Source organism: Lactuca saligna, chromosome 8 (assembly GCF_052625555.1).
Source record: "Lactuca saligna cultivar CGN05327 chromosome 8, ASM5262555v1, whole genome shotgun sequence".
NCBI classification, from domain to species: Eukaryota; Viridiplantae; Streptophyta; class Magnoliopsida; order Asterales; family Asteraceae; genus Lactuca; species Lactuca saligna.
The window spans coordinates 175,206,309-175,228,492 of NC_136424.1; the positions used below are offsets into that span (position 1 = coordinate 175,206,309).

Consider the following 22,184-nt stretch of genomic DNA (forward strand, 5'->3'; position numbering starts at 1 on the left):
ATCCATAGATCTGCCCTTCCCAAGCTCAATAACCACGTAAAGTCCGAACCTTGACACTCATGCAACGTCCATATGACTCTATTTGATGAAATAGATTATAATGGCATTCTAGGTTCATTTCCTCCATGAAATAACATAAAGCATGATTGATAATGCTCTCTGGACCTCTAAAGGTCCAGATCCAGAGTCTAACACCGAAAGGGACAACTTATATATCATTACAAACAAATAAAGGGGGTTGGGAAAACCCTAGATTCAAGGTAATTAACAATTACACGAGATTAAGCACATATTGGTACCTCTATCAGCTCCATCTGACCAAAAGATAGTAGATCTAAGCTCTTCAATCCTCCTAGCATGCCCTCCTTCCTTCTCTATTGCTAAAACACTAAAGAAATGATGAATTAGCCTTCCTCTTGCTCCACAAACGATCTCTCTGCCCTCTAGGGTTTCTCAGGGGTGAAGTGGCCGCAAATGACGACCATAAGGGCTCTTAAATAGGGCTCAGGCACTGAGATTTAGGGTTTCACATAACAGTGCGGACTCGTCGAGTCCACCCATCGACTTGTCGAGTCCCTTCATTAATCTAGTCAACCAATCGCGATCCTACTCAAGGAGTCTAGGCATCGACTCGTTGAGTCTCTCCTCATGACTTCAAAAGAAGTAATCAAATTAACATGCTTGGAAATCCGAATGTTACAAAAAAGAATTATACCTCAATACTTGTTGACTTCCTAGCTTCAAATAATAGCTTGAGTGTCCATAAAATTTGACCTTAGATCCTCAATTAAGCTTCAAATCGTCAACTTCAAGTCGACCTATCTCTATTTGGAGAGAACATCCACCATATGTACTCTCCTACTTTTGATTTATGTTACAATTAGTCTCTCATGATATAAAGCTTAATTATTTGGTACTATTTCTCCCTAATTTATATCTAGATATAAAAATATTTCACCTATAGTCTTTCTTCAACACATTATATGAAAATTAGGTTATATTAGTCTAGTTTATCAAAACACTTATTTAAAGTCAAGTTGCAACAAGATGACACTTTTAACCTATTTTCTCAATTTTTCTAATTAATTAAATTTCACGACTTCAATATTAGCTTTAATTGACAATATAACATTATTATTTAATTAATTATATTTTCAATCATTTAACTATTTATTTTGATTTTATTTAATTATTTCTAAAATGTGATCTTTTACTAAATATAAAAATAAAAACTTGTAGGCCAGGATATCTCATTTTCCACTTTTCTCAATTTTATGTCATATTTTGTTGTAAAAATCTCTTAACCTTAAACTCCGTTTTAATAATAGACATCTATATTTATTTTGTTGTGAGAAATGGTCATTGTAGATTTTTGTAAAAAAAAAAAAAAAAAAAAAAAAAAAAAAAAAAAAAAAAAAAAAACTGGACGAGGAGTGCATCCCCTTCCCTCGTTCCCCTGTTCTCACCTCCGCCCTCGAAATGTCCAACCTTCCTACCATCGTGCCCACCCTCGATTCCCCCTTATTACCCCTGCCCTGCACTCGATTGATTTTAAGTTGTCTTTTTTTGGGCTAAAAAAAAGTTATTTGGACTAAAAGAATGTATTTTATAGGTAACAATTAATTATTTATATCAAAATTTTACATGTTAAACACAAAAAAGTTCTGACATGTTAAAAACCTTATGCTAACAATTTAAAAACATGTTTTTTGTTGAATTTTAGAAGCTAAAAACAATATTATTGTTTATTATATATATATATATATATATATATATATATATATATATATATATATATATATATATATATATATATATATATATATATATATTAACGAGGTCCCTAGGGGTTTTGGGACGGGACCGTCCATCCCGCCCCCGCCCCAAAAATTAAAATAGGGGTTAATCTTGCCCTCGTCGCCGAGTTGTTTTAGTAAATACCTTCAAATATGACAGGCCCCATGGGAACGAAGTTCCATGACTTTTTGACATCCCTGCTATTACGATTTTTTAAATGGCATTGCTTAGGGTATTTTCGTATTTTAATTCAAGACTTTGTTTTAGCAACATAAAGCTCTATTTTAATATGAAAATAGTCGGACAATATTTAAAAAATAAAAATAAAAAAAATAAAAAAGTTTTAACAAAAAATTTATGATTTTCGTAAAAATATTAACAACTTCATAGTGAACAAGCATTTTCACAGGTCAGACCTGTGATTTTTTTTTTTTTTTCCTTTTAAAACGACATTGTTTTGAATATGTTGATATGTCAAACATCAATCTAGGAATTCGCTTGCACAACATGAAGCTCTACTTTGCTATGAAATATCTTTGAAGAATTATAAAACAAAATAACTTTATATTTTAATCATGATTTTTATTAATTCATGAACAATTTCGTAGGTCCAATCTACGAATTTTTTTATTTAAACAAATCGAAACAATATCATTTTGGCCATTTTGCAAGTAATTTGCGAATTCCTAGGTCAGAAATATGATTTCATTAGTCAAATTTGTGAGTTTTTAAAGTTAATTTTTTTTCTTCAAGTCATTTCACAGTATTCATGAAAAAATAATTTTTGCCTAAAAAATATTTTAACATATCTTTTTATTTTAAAAGAACTTCAGAAACACATTAACATATTAATACAACCCGACCCGTTTTTAGTGGTTCTTTTTTTCAAAACCCACAAAATATCTATCACTATTATGGAAAGAATAAATTTCGGTATAAAGTAATCCCCAACATCCAACATGTATAGACATACTTACACACACAACTCTTCCCTTCTCTTTTATGTCTTTCTTCATCTATAAATAAACACCACCCACCCACCATCTCTTACATTTCCATTAACTCCCAAGAAATTTCATATTTCCAAATTCCAGAACTACCCATGGATGATCAAGGTCACGAGAAGGTGGTTGAGACTGTCTTGGTAGGTAACTATGTGGAAATGGAGAGCGACGGCAAGGCTAAAAATGTCAAATCCACCATCTCCAACTTCTTTTGGAATGGTGGCTCTGCTTACGATGCTTGGTTTAGTTGTTCTTCCAATCAGGTATCTTCAAATTCGAGCGTTCTTTTCTTCAAACTATATATGATCATCGTTTGCAATAAAAGATTCAAACTTTTTCGATTATACCATGTATATATAACATATGTATGTTCATCTTTGTTCAAACGTTTCGATCATGAGATGACATGGCATGATCTTTATCATCGTACAGGTGGCACAAGTGTTGCTTACACTACCCTACTCGTTTTCGCAACTAGGAATGCTCTCAGGGATCTTGTTTCAAATCTTCTATGGATTGATGGGAAGTTGGACTGCGTATCTCATTAGCATTCTTTATGTCGAATACAGAACTAGAAAAGAAAGAGAAAAGGCTGATTTCAGAAACCATGTCATCCAGGTACAACTCTTTAATGCCTGTATATGCATTTACTACTTGTACGTATGCATGCATGGATCATGAATGATGGATCCGGTTTTAATTTCCCACTCGTTTTAATATCTCAATGTAGAGTAGGGTTAGAAGTTAGAAGTTAGAACCTTCAATGTATGATGTACATTCAATAAACATATAGACATTATCTTTTATCATGAGTCATGACAAGATCGTTCTTTGTTACTTTAGCTAGATTTTGATAATATGTCTGTCTTTTTCGTAAAATGCTTAAATCTAGAGTTATAATAATTGATTAAACATCCATGCGTCGTGCATTAAAAATTGTACACTTTAAAAAAAGGTATACATTACTCTAGATTCGTTATCCTCTACCCCTTTTATCAAATCATGCTACAATGACTTTTTTTAATTGCAGTGGTTTGAAGTTCTTGATGGACTACTTGGGAAACATTGGAGAAACGTTGGGTTGGGATTTAATTGCACCTTTCTTCTGTTTGGGTCAGTGATCCAACTCATAGCTTGTGCAAGGTACAACATCTAAAGCCAAATTTACAAACAATAAATGAATTAATGTTGCATTTTGTACAACTCATAAATACATAAACGAAATAACGTTTGTTTTTCGCAGCAATATATATTACATAAATGATCATTTGGACAAGAGGACATGGACATATATATTTGGTGCATGTTGTGCAACAACCGTATTTATCCCGTCATTTCACAACTATCGAATTTGGTCCTTTCTGGGACTGATTATGACCACTTACACTGCGTGGTACCTCACTATTGCCTCACTGCTTCATGGCCAGGTTTTCTTCTTATCCTGTATTTATTTTTTCACTATAATAACTTGTATTTCATGCATAAAAAATTGTAAATCATACTTTATACACAATATAACTTTTCGTTAAACAGTATCAGAGTCTTCTGACAATATATTGTGCACTTATTGTAAAGCATATAATTCACATGTTGTAATTAATGTTTAAAGTAAGTTTTTTTATAGTTGTGAGTTGTATATTTTAAAAGTACTACAACGATACAATATTGTATGAGAAGATGTTGGTGTAATTAAAAGTATGGGGGTGTAAAATGTTAATTTTGTAGGTGGAAGGGGTGAAACATACTGGTCCAGCAAAGATGGTTCTTTACTTCACCGGGGCAACAAATATCCTCTACACGTTTGGGGGACATGCTGTTACTGTGTAAGACAACCCCCCTGTCCTTTACATTATTTCCAAAAGTCACCCTTCCTTTTTTTTATTCAATTAAAATGGATACAACTGTCATTTAGCGATTAGCATTACTTGTGTTTTGTTTTGTGGGTGTTATCATCATCATCATGTTGAAGATAACTTTTAGCCTGTTTTGCTTTCACACTTTTTTTTTTCTTTTTTCGTTAAATTCATGTAAAGGGTTTTTTAGGCATAACTATCATTTTAAAATTTATATTTAGGAGCAAATTAAATAGTCATTAAACTAGTCTTAATACTTTGATTAGAAATGAACATAAACATTAATCAATGGGTACACAAGTTTTTAAATCTTAAACATGAAACGATTTATTTATGTTTTTAATTAATATTTATTTATTTATATATTCTTGAAAATGACTTGAGCTTTGTTTTCTTCAGACATGGTCTGATCTGATCCAATGACTTTACCATAATTTTCCAAAGATTCCCTACATTGACTGGTCCTTATCTAAATCCCTGTGCACTCAACCACAACTAACCAACACCCTTTTATGAAACATGACAGTTCAAATATATTTACTATATTACCCCCTCAGGCATGGGTGACCCAAAATCATTCTTTTCTCCAGAGACCCTTTTTTGTCTTTTACATTCTAGTGTTTTATTACTATAGAAAGCAATCTCTCTTTTCTATTATTATATTCTTTAACCTTTTCTATTTTAATATTAGGCTTTACCTTTAATCTTTATTACATTTTTTTAGAACGGAAATCTTTATTACATGTTATGTCACTTTTCTAAGGTTTCATTGACACAAACAAGACCTAAATTTCATTCATATTTTCGTTCACTTTATATAAAACTGATATATCACATAATCCCATGAACTAAATGTATCGAAACTCAAAAGATAAACTAGAAAATGGGTCCCAATAGTTTGATACTCCAAGATTTTGTTGGGCCATGGATTTTGATTCAAGGACAAGAGAGCCCATACATTCCATGGGTCCATGGGCCCATTAATTATAAAGACAAAGTTTGTTCAATTATTCATAAAGAACTAAATAGAAGCATTATGTTGTACAGAGAAATAATGCATGCCATGTGGAAGCCACAAAAATTCAAAGCGATTTACTTGTGGGCCACTGCTTACGTATTAACACTAACACTTCCATCTGCTGCGGCTGTTTATTGGGCATTTGGAGACTCGTTGCTTAACCACTCAAATGCCTTTGCTCTCCTTCCAAGATCCCCATGGAGAAATATGGCTGTTATCCTTATGCTTATTCATCAAGTATGTTACTTGATATATTTATTATAATTCACTAATTTAATGGATATTAAAAGTTTAAATAATCTATAAATTCTTCTTGTAGTTTATAACATTTGGATTTGCGTGCACCCCGTTATACTTTGTGTGGGAGAAAGCAATCGGGATGCATGAATGCAAGAGCATGTGTAAGCGTGCTGCAGCACGGTTGCCTGTGGTTGTCCCTATATGGTTTCTCGCGATCATCTTTCCGTTTTTTGGGCCTATCAATTCCACCGTTGGATCGCTTCTTGTTAGCTTCACTGTCTACATCATCCCTGCCCTAGCTCATATGTTCACCTTCCGATCGGCTGCTGCACGAGAGGTATAATGCATTCTACACCACATGATCAATCATTACAGTGTTCGTTTATTTAGTATACCGATGTTTATGGTTTAGGGTTTAGGGTATCAGACATACGTAAACCAGACTTTTTGGATACTATTAGTTTACTTTGTATTGTATATAAACGTCTAAGTAGTTAACTTTTGTGATGCAGAATGCGGTGGAGCCACCTCCAAAGTTTTTTGGGCGATGGGTGGGAACGTACACGATCAATGCTTTTGTAGTTGTGTGGGTATTCATTGTTGGATTTGGATTTGGAGGGTGGGCGAGTATGACAAACTTTATACACCAAATTGACACATTTGGGATCTTTACTAAGTGCTACCAATGCCCACCACAACTTCCACCACCACCACCGCTCTTTAACTCAACTGCTCCTATTCCTTCTCCATCACACTTCCAAATCTTCGGGAGTGCAGTATCTCACAACCGTTGAATCGAGCTTGAGCTTTCTATCCACCGAGATCATTAATCGCATCAGTGTGGTGACTTAATCGCTTCATTTTTATTGTAGTATAGAAAATATGTGGAAATTTGAATTAATTTATGAGAAAATATTGTTTTCATATTCCTTATAATATGTGTTGTGGGTTTGGTTTTTATCATATTTTGTAGCACCTTATGCACCATATGCCATGGTAAAGAGAGAAATGTAATCATTGACTTCATTTGCGAATTTGAGTTATAGTAAGAGAACTAAGAAAGCAATGTTAACAACAAGACTAATTGTTAAAGAATAATGAAGAATTATGTTCGGGTACATTTTTTACACAAAATAATTGAAAAGCTTGGAAATTAATTAACAAACGATCTTCTATCCGGTCAAAAAAAAAAAAAAAAAAAAAAAAAAAAAAAAAAAAAACCTAACAATCTTCCACAATGGAACATTCAGAACGTGGATCACGAAACACAAAAGATTTTTACTTGAACGAAACATTCGCCTCTTTTATCTTCTTTTAGAAAAGATGTTTATTCAATACATAAACAAATAATATAAAATGAAAGGAAGATGTATATTGGGTAAGTAGATTAGATTTGCCGTTTAAAAAATAATAATAATAATAATAATAATAAAAATAAATAAAAAATTACAAAAGTTTGAAACACATTCATATAAAATATTACTTATATTTCTTATAAATATAAATTTTAGAATTACATACATGTCCTTCTAAAACTATAAATTTTACATATATATCCAAATTCATGTTTTTATTAGAATTAAACTAATTAAATACCAAAAAAGTTATCAAATTTCGAATTTACATTTAATGTACCTAAAATACCCTTTCCAAATAAAAGTTAAAATCAATCCATTTGATTAGGATATATCGAATTTAAATCAGTATGGGATCTTTTTCTTTTTTTCTTATCGAAACGTGATCTTTTTTTCCGATCGAAGTATTCTCAAAGTCGACTAACTAGGTATCAATCACCTTCTTCATCACACGGTTCTTCATTCAATTCTTTTTGTTCTACATTCTATTAATTATGGTTCTGCATTAGATTAATTTCTCATATTCTTATTATTGCAACATGTAATCTGATTTGTATTCGATTAATTTTGATGGATGATGATGTTGATACATTGAGATGGGAGATAAATGTTCACTCCCTGATAATTGAGTAAATTTTTAACATCAAAATGTCAAATACTTTATTTGCCATTCAATTTCATTGACTATTTTATCCATCACAAAGTGATATTGTTTTGACAATAATCTTTGTTGACAAGCATGCAAAAGAGCAATGTTCTATTGAACTTAATTCTGAAGAGAGCTTCATGGTGATGCTTAGCATGTATGAGGAGGACGAAGACATAAATGTCTGCGTTGTGGTATGTATGGACATCACGAAAGGACTTGCAAAAATCTCGCACATCAAGGTTCTGACAATGCATCCACTAGCAAGAGGAAATAATACTAAAGATCATTAATTTTTGTTAAGAGTTTGATTATATTTTACTACTTTATTGTTTGATGTATGAATTGTTTAATACTTTAATTTTTCGGATTAAAAAGAAGCCAAGGAACTAATATTTATTTCGGACGATTACTGTAATGGTTTTCTGCATAGGGACAATTGTTGTGCTTTTTGGATCATTTTTGAAAACTTTTTCTTTCTGAGGGACCATCTATGTAATTATTTTGGACCATATATTCTATCAGAGAGATCATTTTTGTAATTATTGTTGGACCATTTATGTAATCTTTTTCTACCAAAGGGACTATTTTTGTACTTAGTTTTGGACCATTGATGTATTTATTTTTTGACATAGGGACCATTCATGTAATTATCATTGGGCCGATTCTCTAATCTTTTTCTACCAAAGGGACTATTTCTGTAATTATTTTTGGACCAATTCTATAATCTTTTTCTACTAAAGGAACTATTTCTATAATTATTTTTGGACCAATTCTGTAATCTTATTCTATGAAAGGGACTATTTTCGTAATTATTTTTGGATCATTTTTGTATTTATTTTTAGACACAAGAACCATTCATGTAATTATTGTTGGACCATTTCTGTAATTATTTTCTGCCAAAGGGACCATTTCTCTAATTATTTTTAGACTATGTATGTATTATTTTTTAGACCTAGGGACCATTCATGTAACTATTTTGGACCATTTGTGTCATGATTAGCTCACAGTTGCAGCAATCGAACAAAACAATGGGAAGCAGTTCGCATTTGCTTAATTCTAATCTTCCATGGGAACTCAAGAGTCATACCATTTGACATTTTATTTTGCATTAGGCTATCAGGAGTGAGTCCACGTATGATTTTTCTATGTGGCACACTAATCCATCGTTGAACACTACCCTATAGACCGATGGTTTGGTTGTGGAGTAGCTTCTAGCGGTGACGAGCCCTCTTATTGGTCCATTCATTTTCCCTTACATTTCTCTCGTTCTCTCTCCATTTTTTTTTTGCCCCTTCACTATCAATTTGCCGGTGAACACAATTTTCACAATCTAATGAGTTTATTGTATCATGGTAAAATACATATGTGGCGCTGAGTTGGCCGATGATTTGGCTGTGACCATTCCCCACAGTCTAAGGAGAGAGTACTGTCTCATAACCCATTGTCACACAGTTTTTTTTTTTTTCTATTTTTTCCAAACATAGTATTTGGTAATTTTTTTTTTCAACCAACTCAACCCACCAACAACATAATTATTTTTTATTTAATTAAATTAGAAAATATAAAATAAAATAAAACCTAGATTTTTTTTCTTTAAAAATTATTTTGTTGATTTAAAAGAAAAAATAAATGATAAAACAATTGATAAAAATAATATTTAATTAAAACAAATATTATTTAATGAATTATAAAACAACTATAAATTATTAAAATATGCACTATTATTACAAAAATAAGATAGAAAATAAATAGGTGTGTTTTAATAAAATCTATAAACTAAAGGGATTAAAATGAAATTTACACTAACTAATTCATATAACCTTTTGAAACGTGGTAAACCTAAACCTAAAATAATTTTTCATCCTTTCGCCACCTCTATCACTATTAGCTCCAACTTCCTTTTTTCTTTTAACTCCATTAAAGCAAGCATCATATTCTCATATGGAGGATTCTTCACATGCAATGATTGTAATCAGTAAAGATTTGAGGTTTTCTTATGTACATATGTTGTAAAAAAAGGAGAGACGGGTTCACCAACACATTGGATGCGATTAATCACTCCAACACGTTGGAACTAACAATGAAGGAGTCCTTACCCGGGGTACCCCCAACCCATGACGGAACCGGAAATCGACTCCCTCCTCCCTTGTGAAAGACATATTTATATTAAAATAAAGGGAAAATAAAATACAGTTAATACTTGTCATGTTGTTAGTTCAATCCAAAAAAAACGACTTAATGAACAATGTTTTTGCAATGTAAACCATTGACCAATGTATATTACTTAACTAAGACAAAAACACTAAGCAATAGCTACCTACTTTTATCCTATAAATAGTTTCAAAATTATCAAAAAGAACAATGGATTATAGATAAATTTCAACATTTAAAAATCCTAAACTTGTACTATGACTATCATCACATCTTCATAATCTGCAACTACACACATGACACACCCATATGGAATCGAATACCTATACTACTTGGGAGGTAACAAAGGAGGTAAAGCCTTCATGAACTTGAGCTTGAACTCAGTATCCCCTTATTCCACTTCATAAAGCCTCAACCAAACATCTTGTACAACTTCACCAATAGTTGAATGTTCATATGAATTTTTGCTATAGTTGCAACTTCATATGTTTATGCCACAATTGCAACTTCATCAATATCTACTTACTACACAATTATCGATCTTAAGGATCCCTCAATCTTGTTGTTGTCACCAATCGTTGAATATTCACAAGTGCATGTCCCATCTTGTCATCAACCTTGAAGGTCATCTCATCATTCCAGATTCATGCAACATTTTACAACCTTTGACTTTGGCATCTACACATTAAATGGATCCAAGTTTACCCAAATGTAAGAGTTTGGCAACGATTGAAAGCCAATATATAGCTATATAAATCTACATAGAAAACATGATTTCTGAGTTTGATGATGACATAAGGATCACTAGTTTTGTCCTGTACAATTGTATGAATCTATGAGGTGAGAGCTTTGTTAGAGGAATCAATTTAGTAAAAGAAGTGTGTGGACCCTTTATCCTCGTAGCTTCGACTTTCTTCCAATGACTATGAGTGTCATCGATCATGTTGTGGGTAACCCACCCTTTCCTATAACATCATAACTTTCAAATTTAACAAGATTAGCGCGATTTTATACAAGAATATGGTTGTCCGCCAAGTGAAGAGAAGAAACTATGCACAGCGTATGGTTGTCAAAATTGTAGCACGAAAAACCAATCAACATGTTACCAACCGAACCAAAAAAATTGATAGTCAATATATATGGTAGCCAACATATTTGGTTTTTAGTACCGTACCAATTAAGCAATCTTGGTACGGTAATGGTACAAAAGTTTGAAAATCATGGTAATACTATACCAACCAACCAAAAGTTTGAATATCATGGTAATACCGTATAATATATATATAGATCCGGTAAGAAATTTTTTTTGGTAGGAAGGTAAGAAATTTTTTTCGACTTATCTTTTTGGTGAACAAAATAAATGAATCATTAGATGAATCAATAATAACATGATTCACAAAAAAAATCCCGAAAAAACATTTTGATGATTCATTTTTACGATGCTTTTGTTGATATTCACTAAAATTGTCATAAAAGTGATTTTTTTCTAGATTTACCTAAAAATGAATCATAAAATTGTTTTTTCCGGATTTTTTCCTTGTGAATCATCTTACTTTTGAATCATCTAATTATTCATTTCATTTTTTTCCTAAGAAAGTATGTATATAAAAAATTTCTTACCTTCCTATCAAAAAATTTCTTCTTATTTGATCTTGACTATATATATATATATATATATATATATATATATATATATATATATATATATATATATATTCTATTGTCAGTTGTTTATTGTTTACACTTTTTACAATATTATAAAAGTTATTTAGTTGCATTTATCAATAATTATGAGCATGTTAAAGCACAAACCTAAAAATATTACTTTAACTTTACTTAAATATAAGTCTTTTGTAAATTAAATGAGTTATGTAACTAATTTCTTTACTGAACGTCAAAATTACCCGAAGTCTTTGTTTATTTTAAATCTTATAATAGAAAATTAAAAGAAGTTTGTATATACCATTACCAATTTGCATCGATCAAACTTGTTGGTAGCCAAACATATTGGTACCAAGTGTAAATTGTATGTTACTGGTAGCAATTTTTTATACAAATTGTATATCAAGTTTTATCACATGGACTTCTTGATTACAGTGATTATTATCCTTATTATAAGGTTCTATATATATTTTGTTCAATATTTTAAGGTTTCGAGAACCTAAATCAATATGAATCCTTGAATTACATAACATCGTTGAAAATATTTTAATTTGTGACCAAACTTGGTTTAAAATCACAATGAACAAGTTGACACCTGAGTATTTTGGCATTCTCAAAGGCCTATTTATCGATTTTTGAATCACAACACCTGATATTCTAAAGGTTTATTTTTATAAACTATTATTTATAAATTTTAACATTTTACTTAGTAGGATATTAAATTAATAAAGAAATTAAGGAAAATGGAAAAAAAAAAAAAAAAAAAAAAAAGATGACGATAAACAGTACAAGTGGTTTGGGTATATATAAATGGAAGTAATAACCATTTAGGGGGTGTTTGGCAAAAAAGTTTATTGCTTATTAGTTTATTAGCTTATAAGTTAATAAGTAAGTGTAGGGTAACTTATGAAAAAAAAATAACGTATTAGAGGTTCCCCACCGGAATAAGTTATTTTAATCCAAACACTTTTTTAACTTATAGTGATGTGGAACCTAATAAGTTGTTTTAAAAAAGCTTAGCCAAACACCCCCTTAATATGGTATGGTAATGCTCTTAAAAAATAGATGTCATTTAATATTCATTTTTCGAAGTGAACGCAAAATGATTTTAACTCTAAAGAGATCAAATTATATATATATATATATATATATATATATATATATGTGTGTGTGTGTGTTTGTGTGTGTGAATTTTATAGTTTCAGAATGACATGCACGTAATTTTAAAGTTTATAAAATATATATAAATAATATTTTAAGTTTACAAGGATACGAATAAAAATTTTCCGATTCATATTTTACTTGTAGAAAAAAAAAATTAGAAATTTTCACCTTTCATTAAAATTTTGAACTTAAAGAACCGGTGAACAGTTATTATTTGATATTTTTCAAATATTCTTTATATAATATATGATCAACGTTAGTGTTGGATGATGTTTATTTTTAAAGAGGATAATGTTTGAGATTGGTGATTCCAAGAACAGTTTAATGAATCAGAATTAATAGTTTGTAAATATCACATGCCTCTTCTCGTTAATCAGATACGTATAAATACACACATGGCACAGCTAAATCCTAATAATCAAGAGATAAACATAAGATATTAAGTATAAATACACACATGGACAGTTTAATGAATCAACGGTGGGTGGTATGGGTGTCCAGTGGGTCCATTTGACACTTCTAGTGCCCCTCTTTACCATACAACTTATCTGGGTGAGTTTAGTAGGATGAGCTCAAACTATGAAACTCTAAACACCAACTTCAACATCAACCAATCGTCTACATATTTTAACTTGTTCCATAGTAACACAATTGCCTAATAAGCATCATCTTGTGCAACAATAAAACAATGAATTAATGTAATGACCTTCGATTCACACATATGTACAAATCATCCACCATCACGAGGTCCACAATAGGCACTTATCATATTCTTCGAGGACGATGTTATATTTTAAGATTGAGTAGGGGTTTGCATATATACATATATTATCACTTTGGAAATTTTGGGATTTCATGTTTGCATTTTAATCATTTTCATTGCATTTATATCTATGACTCATGTGGTTTTTATTTTATTGTAATTTTAGGATCTAATGCCTTTAAGTTTCAAATGTATGTGGCTATGTTCACTAGAATGCTTCATCTTTCTTTTATCTGTTTTCCATGCTTACATGACATCGTTGCTTGTTAAACTTTTGAATTGCTTTAGGAACTTTATTTTTGGCTATTTGCAAAAGATGGCAGCATAAGCTTTTTATTAACATAGATTTCGAGCACCAATTTGTCTAGTTATAGCAATCATACGCAAACTCCACAAACCTAAACTGAAACTCATTATCCAAAACACTTCCCCACCTTGTCTTACTACTTTTCAAAGCAAATTTATTTAATTCTTTTATTTTTTCTACGCTTAGAAAACTGTATAGTTGCAATATTTCTTTTGGTTAGAGAAGTAAAAAAAAAGAAAAACATGAAAATCTAAAAGAAGGGAGAAAAGCAAAGAAAAAAAAGGAAAAAAGAGGAGAGAAAATGAATATATTTATATGTAGTCGTTGTGTTTAGTTGAAAAATGCAGAAATGTCATGTTTAGTTTATATATATATATATATATATATATATATATATATATATATATATATATATATATATATATATATATATATATATATATATATATATATATATATATATATATATATATATAGTTTTTTTAGAAATTAGTTTCTAAATGCAATTAGTTTTTTGTGCAAATAGTTTACTACACCAAACAAACATGTGTCTTAAGAACTCAATTCAATGCAATCTTAAAACTATCATTCTCAACGCACCCTTGCAATGTGGTGTATAGTGGAACTCAGGGAGGGAGGGGAGAAAGGGAACGTAAAATAGTTACGTTTCAATGATAAAATTCCTTTCATCATTTATTTGTATTTTAGATGTATGTTCCTTTTATAACTAAGCTTTCCAGGCTAACTCAAGCTTAACATTTGACATATGTTTTTATATTTTCTACACTATTTTTTTAAAACCATCTTAATAAAAAAAAGTTTGAAATTTAATAATTATTATTTTTATATTATAAAAATAATAAAACTTTATATTTAAAATGTGAATTTTACATAAATAGGTGTTACAATGTATGCAATTTTAAATTTTTAATATTGAAAATTTTTGTATACTTAATAACATATTTGATTCAACTTAAAAGACCTTTTAATACTTGAACTAACATATTGAAATATAAATCGAATGAAATGATTTAAACAAAGAAGTTGATGCATATCATGTCCAAACAAATATGAAACCATCTTACTATCTCTTTACTAAATTTCAGTTCCCTCTTCTGTTTTGTAAAAAGAAAAATATACAAAAGGAAACTAATTACATACATTCTAAATAAAAATAACAACACTAAAGTTCCAGAACCATGAAAATTAAAACGTAGGTATGAGATTTGCATCAACTGTTAGATGACATAAAACAATATTCCTTTAACTTTAATCTTTTTAAAATAAATCAAATATATATTAAAAAAAAACTCAAATAAACAATAAAGAAAACAAACAACACTTTCAACATATTTACAAAATGCATACATGTACATTTTTCTTAGGGTGAACGATTTGTGCCAAAGGGAATAACATAAGTTCATAGATCCTAATAAGAACCTGTAGGAAGCAGCAGTTTTCCTTGGTGGTATATGCACAAAGAAAATAGTATATAATTAATAGTTTCAACAACATAAAAATCCAATTCAAAGATGATACAAAGTTTATGAAATAAATAACTTAAGAAATAAATTCATCGGTGTATAAGATGCTCATAACATTTTTATGTTTTCAGGCTTCTTTGATGATACCATTGTATCAGCATTCCTTTCATCAACATTAAGACCTTGTTTTTTTCACCATTAAGTGATATCTAGATTTATGAATCCTTTCATCAACATTAAGACTTTAATTTTCGATTTTTTTTTATTAAATTGATACCAATCTAATGTCAAATTATCTAGTAATACACATAAATTATCGGTAATTAGTTATAATAAAATAAAAATGAATAAATCTTTTATATAAAAATCCAATTAAAAGTTGCAGCCTTAATAAAACTGCAAGCACCATCCACTCTACATAAATGGATAACTATCTCATAAAAGCACAATTGAAACATGTTGTTAGGTTTCGCCTGTTTTGGATCTATTTTGATACCAAAATAAAATTAAACAAAAAAACATGAATTAACCTGAAGAACTGACAATGTTACATATTGAATGGTGATCCTCCAGAAATTCTCTTTGGATCCTAGCAGATGCAATTGGCGGCAACTACGTGTATGTTGCAGGAAATGGGCATTGGTGATCATGGTGGTGGTGATTAGCTGATCCGGTAATAGCTAGGGCTTTATCGTGAGAGAAAACAGAGTGAAATGGAAAGGAGTTGGGATTCCAAATTCAAAAAGAACTGAATCATAAGTTTGGGAAATTTTCAAAATTTTAAATCCAAAATCGAAATTGTAAGGATGACTGAGAAAATAAGTGATACCTGTGTAAGGCCATCTAACCATTGCCATGAGATCCTTCTTGCCTGACCCGTTTCTGAGTGTATATGGCTTCGAGATAAATCACAAGGTGGAAACTTATAATCGATTCATAAGATTTAAGTTAGGAATTCGATGCCAGAGAGTGGTGGTGGGTTATGGTGGAGACAGTGGTGTATGGTGGTGAAGGTCTCCTGGTAAAGAAGAGAGAATGATAAGAGTGGTGGTTGTGGTGGCTAACGTTATCGGATGAAGGAGGTAGAAAAGGTGAGGAGTGGCACATTAGATTGTTTGTGTCTAGGGTGTTTAAAGAGTTGAATTTGGTTTTTATATACAATTTAGTTCTGATATATATGAATACGAATCCACTTTATTCCTTCCGCATTTGTGGTTCTTCGATTTGAATATTTCAGCACAGAGAGATAAGGAGTTGATTTGAATATTTCAGCTAAAATTTGGCCGATTTGATTTTTCTACAATTCATTACACTGTTGTAAATAATGCAATAAGCCTTGTACCTCTTAAAATTCACGCAAAATGTGGTAAATGCTTTTTAAGGTATATATATACACTAACTATCTCTAAAAATAGATTGATTATAATAATAATATTTTTTTAAGACCTTCAAATGATGAAACTGATAGTACAAGTAACCATTAATAAAATAATATTAAATTTTAGAGAAAATGACAAAAATAGCCATTTACACTATTGACATTACAAAAATAGCCAAAAAATATCGAAATTACAAAAAATAGCCAACGATTTCGCAGATGGAAATACCCCATCTGCGAAATCAGCATGCCATCTGCGAAAGTACAAACAGCTAAAGCACAGTTGTGCTTTAGCTGCTTGTACATTCGCAGGTGGTTTTTTTTTTTTTTAATTTTTTTGTGTATATATAAGGGTAATTTCGCAGATGGAGAAGGTCCATCTACAAAATACTCTCACTCCTATCTGCGAAATTGTGATTTTTTTTGTATTTTTTTTTTTAGTTTGACTACGAAATCATGTTGCTATATAAAAAGTGTTGTAGAAAAATATCATTTTGGTTGTTATTTGTTAAGGAACTTTCTCTACAATTTGCTCAAAAAATGATTGAATATTTGGTTTGTCTTGTAACCGGTGGGAGATGGCAAATTAATGGAACTAATCTGGAATACATATGTCCACAGGGAGGTATTTCTGAACTTGCTTTGATATTTTCTGAGTATATTAGTTATAGTGATTTTGTATCTTTGGTAAGAAGCAAAATTGGTTTGTTAGAAAAAATTCAATCATTTTTTGAGCAAATTGTAGAGAAAGTCCCTAAACAAATAACAACCAAAATGATATTTTTCTACAAAACTTTTTATATAGCAACATGATTTCGTAGTCAAACTGTTAGGTGCATTTCATGCATTCATTTTTTATAGTTTTAATTCATAAAAGTGCATTACATTTAGGTTTAGACTCATGCATTTTGTATAATTTCGGGATTTTTCATGATGCAATTCCATTCACACGCTTTTAAAATATTTCAGGGACTTATGAAGGTTGGATCTTGTTGGAGGAAGTTATCAAGAGTTGGATACAAAGTTGTAGAAGTTTTGGAGCTTTGAAGAGAGAGAATGAAGAAATGAAGAATTTGGTTTCACAGGAGTTTACACGGCCGTGTAAATTTATGCCTTTGGTTTACACGGGCCGTGTAAACGTATATGCAAGGACATTCTACTTCGAAGACCTGGAAGACTTAAGCATTCTACTTTTCTTGTTTACACGGCCGTGTAAATGGAACCCTTTGGTTTACACGGGCCGTGTAAACGTCTCGGCAGTTTTAAAGTGGTTTTGTCTTCTTATAATTCAGACAATCAGTTTTTATGAAGTTCAGGTCGGATTTTGGGAGGAGAAGAGACGATTTTCAGAGCTTTTGCAAGTAGATTAACACTTGGAAAACACTTTAATTTCTTTTTGTAAGTCAATTTGAAGTTTAAACTTGTTTGATTTGTAGTCCAACCTAGATCTGTGTGGTTGATTTTATTATCATTTCCGAATCTCAATTCTTAAGTATGTGTTGTTAGATTGTAACTTGAATTTGACTTATGTTTAACATCTAGTAATCTTTGATTTGATCTTAATCATGTGTTTGATTAGTTCTCTTTTTCACTTGATCAATGAACTAGGGTTCTATTCAATCTAGTTAATCAAATCATGAAATTCGTATATGTTTTATGATTTGATGTTAGTAACACTCACTTACTTGGTTGTAATTAGATCAAAATTAGTGCAATCAAAGATTAAATGTTTATATTCCCAAGCTTAAGAGGAATGTTAAACATTGTTGGTAATTAGTGCAAGAACTTAATGTCATTTAATGATTTAATGCAAGAGCTTATTTGGGTTGAATCAAATAAATGAAATTTTATTTAAAGAGCTTATTTTGAATAGAATACTTTTGCCAATTTGGATATTAGAGTTTATTAATATCCAACTTACTAACCTAGATTGAACATGAGTTATAATCATATTACATCTTTCAACATAATACATATATAAGAGTCAGAATCGGAAATGTACTTCTTTTACTGCGTTTGTTTTCAATCTTTCTTATTTATGAAGTTTAATTCAAGTTTAAATACAAACCCCCATTTCAATATTACTTGTATTATGTGTGAAAATATGGTAAGATGAAAAGTCCCGTATCTCTGTGGACCGACCCTGCTTACTCTATACTATCTTTAGTATTAGAAATAGCAGTGATTTGAGTTATATTAATATTATTTTATCCCATCATTTGTTGGTTTGACATCCAAACAAATTGGCGCCGTTGCCGGGGACACGATGTTACTAATTGTTTATGCCAAGCATTTTGTGAGCAGGTGCTTTTAAAAAAAAAAGTCAGGTAGAAGATAAGTTTTCAATTGAAGGAAGTGACGAGAAGGTTAATGTGTTGTAAAGGCCCACCTACTTAGAACAAAGCACATTCAGGGGCCAAGTCGAGCCAACGACTTAAAACAAGGGCAGCTAACCGGGAGGCAACCCGGGGGGTTTTTTTCCTTTATTTTAACACTTTTTAGTCTTTGGTAAATTTCAAGTTTTTTGTTAATGTCCCAAATGGTTTTGAACTTGTTTTTTATGCCTAGAAAATGAATCTCCGACTCCAAAAATACTTCACGGATAGCATGGGGAGGATGAAGAGGAGGTTCGCACCACAATCGTGAGGCACCAATAACGATTTGGTAAATTCTTTCCATATCTTTAATCGTTCATATTTTACTTAAAATTCAATTTGTGTGCATTTGTGACTGTTTTGGACCCATTCCCAAATCAGCTACCATCCTCCACCATCTGACTCTCAATAGGCCGACTATACCTCTCTCCAAGCATCGAGGACGATGCTTATTTTAAGCTTGGGGAGGGGCATCCATCCATGCATTATCCCGTTGCATGTAGGTTGCATGTAAATTTTGTACATATTGCATTGCATTGCATTATTTTTCTTTGTCATTTTTTAGAAAAAATTTCAAAAACCAAAAAGATTTTCTTTCTACTCCATGCATTATCCCGTTGCATGTAGGTTGCATGTAAATTTTGTACATATTGCATTGCATTGCATTATTTTTCTTTGTCATTTTTTAGAAAAAATTTCAAAAAACAAAAAGATTTTCTTTCTACTCTATTTTTATTATACTTTTTGCATTTTGCATCTAAATTTTTGCATTTTCATTTAACTTGAAAAAAAAAAGTAAAAGTAAAATTTTTTGATCCAATTTCAAGCAGCCAAATCTTCTCAAAACAGTTGAGATGGTAAGTGAGTTGTGTGCCTTGAGATTTTACTTGCTATTTTTATTAAAAAAATATATATAAAAGCAATTTAATCACACGAGCACATCTCCCGAAGCTACTTGTGCAAATCAGAAAATGAGAAGATTGTCAACACTGGAGCATAATAGTAGGTATGAGTCAATTCTTTAGGACATATGACCGGTCTTATGAGTAGTAATGCTCAATTGAACTTAAAATGTCAAATTCAAAAGTTCATAAAAAGAATGCAAAATCTCAATGTCCCGCCTTCCAGCGCTCTTAAAAGTTCTTTCTACTTATTCCCTTTTATATATACCCTGCTTGAGGACATAGCTTTCAACTATACTTACGGGTTTTTGCATGTTAACATTTAATCCCTCGAAAAATGTCCAGAAGTCCCTCACGGTAATAGACCGTGAGATGTCCCACAATAGAAAAGTCAAGGACGGAAATATAAGGAAATTGGCCAAATAAACAAATTAATAAGAGTGTTATGTGTTAACTTAGTTATTTGTATATGTGTTACTAAAAAAAAAAAAAAAAAAAAAAAAAAAAAAAAAAAACTATTATTAAGTTAATATGTGACCTTTGGGATTCGAACAAGTAAACTCTGAGGGGTGTTTTACACCTAATCGCCTAAAGCTAAATTGTTTGGGACTGATTGAGTTGAAAATTCGTTACACGGGTTCCATAGAAAGTCATGAACTTAATAATAGCAAATAAAGCTAATCTGTGGCCTTTGAGGTTCGGGCAAGTAAACCCGAGGGATCTCTTTAAATCTAACACACTAAGGTCTTTTGATTTGGATGTGTTGGTTGAAATCCTGTTACACGGATTTCAAAGAAAACCATGAGTTTTATTTGTAAAAAAAATGTAATTAGAAAGTTTGTACATAGTTGTGTTTATAGTTTAATTAGATGTTGTGTTTAGGAAAAATACTTGGCTGTCAAAAGATTCCCTTGGACTTGGATTTGAATTTATGACATTGGACAGAATGTTAATTACTTCGACTGGTGTAAGTGGTTTGAAGTTTGTAACCAATCTGGATAAATATTAGGGAATTTTTAGAAAATATTTTTCAGAAAAAGATTGTTGTTAACCAACAAATAGCTGGAATCGGACATTGTTATATTTTATGAAACAAAGATGGTTGAGCATGTTTTGTCATATATAATTTCACGAGAGTAAGACCATAATTTGTTCCAAGAATTGACTTGATAATATTGAAAAGGAATTAGTGTTGTGATCTTTAATTCTGTTGAGTTGTACTAGGGAGTAGCCAAAGTCTTGTTTCTATTATCATTTAATATTTTGAGACTAAAGCAAAGTTAACTCGAGGCATGATAGGTACATTCTCAACTATGGTACAAAACAGGGTAATTGGGTTGGATCTTTTCATATTTGTTTTGATTTCATGCATTAAGTTATAAATAGTCTTAACTTTAATTTTCTTTTCTTCTATTCTATTTTCTTTTTTTTTTCTTTTCTAGTTTAAATCTTCTTGTTCTTTCTTGAGGACAAGAAAGGTTTAAGCTTGGGGAGATTTGTTAGGTGCATTTCATGCATTCATTTTTTATAGTTTTAGTTCATAAAAGTGCATTACATTTAGGTTTAGACTCATGCATTTTGTATAATTTCGGGATTTTTCATGATGCAATTCCATTCACACGCTTTTAGAATATTTTAGGGACTTATGAAGGTTGGATCTTGTTGGAGGAAGTTATCAAGAGTTGGATACAAAGTTGTAGAAGTTTTGGAGCTTTGAAGAGAGAGAATGAAGAAATGAAGAATTTGGTTTCACAGGAGTTTACACGGCCGTGTAAATTTATGCATTTGGTTTACACGGGCCGTGTAAACGTATATGCAAGGACATTCTACTTCGAAGACCTGGAAGACTTAAGCATTCTACTTTTCTTGTTTACACGGCCGTGTAAATGGAACCCTTTGGTTTACACGGGCCGTGTAAACGTCTCGGCAGTTTTAAAGTGGTTTTGTCTTCTTATAATTCAGACAATCAGTTTTTATGAAGTTCAGGTCGGATTTTGGGAGGAGAAGAGACGATTTTCAGAGCTTTTGCAAGTAGATTAACACTTGGAAAACACTTTAATTTCTTTTTGTAAGTCAATTTGA

At 31.0% G+C, this 22,184-nt stretch overlaps 1 protein-coding gene and 1 long non-coding RNA gene across 2 annotated transcripts; one reads left to right on the top strand and one right to left on the bottom strand.

Moving 5' to 3' along the window:
* The first annotated feature begins 2,761 nt into the window (after positions 1 to 2,761).
* LOC145009081 (auxin transporter-like protein 2) lies at positions 2,762 to 6,875 on the top strand. Its single transcript, XM_078967741.1, has 8 exons — positions 2,762 to 3,064; positions 3,234 to 3,419; positions 3,832 to 3,944; positions 4,045 to 4,228; positions 4,527 to 4,624; positions 5,702 to 5,909; positions 5,992 to 6,249; positions 6,425 to 6,875. The coding sequence occupies exons 1-8, from the start codon at positions 2,900 to 2,902 to the stop codon at positions 6,704 to 6,706; spliced, it is 1,494 nt and encodes a 497-aa protein (XP_078823867.1). The 5' UTR covers positions 2,762 to 2,899; the 3' UTR covers positions 6,707 to 6,875.
* An 8,910-nt stretch (positions 6,876 to 15,785) lies between these two features.
* LOC145013090 (uncharacterized) lies at positions 15,786 to 16,558 on the bottom strand. The gene is made up of 2 exons (XR_013664832.1): positions 16,277 to 16,558; positions 15,786 to 16,133 (listed from the first exon to the last, which is right to left on the bottom strand). It is a non-coding gene; the product is annotated as an uncharacterized LOC145013090 (long non-coding RNA).
* Positions 16,559 to 22,184: the final 5,626 nt, after the last annotated feature.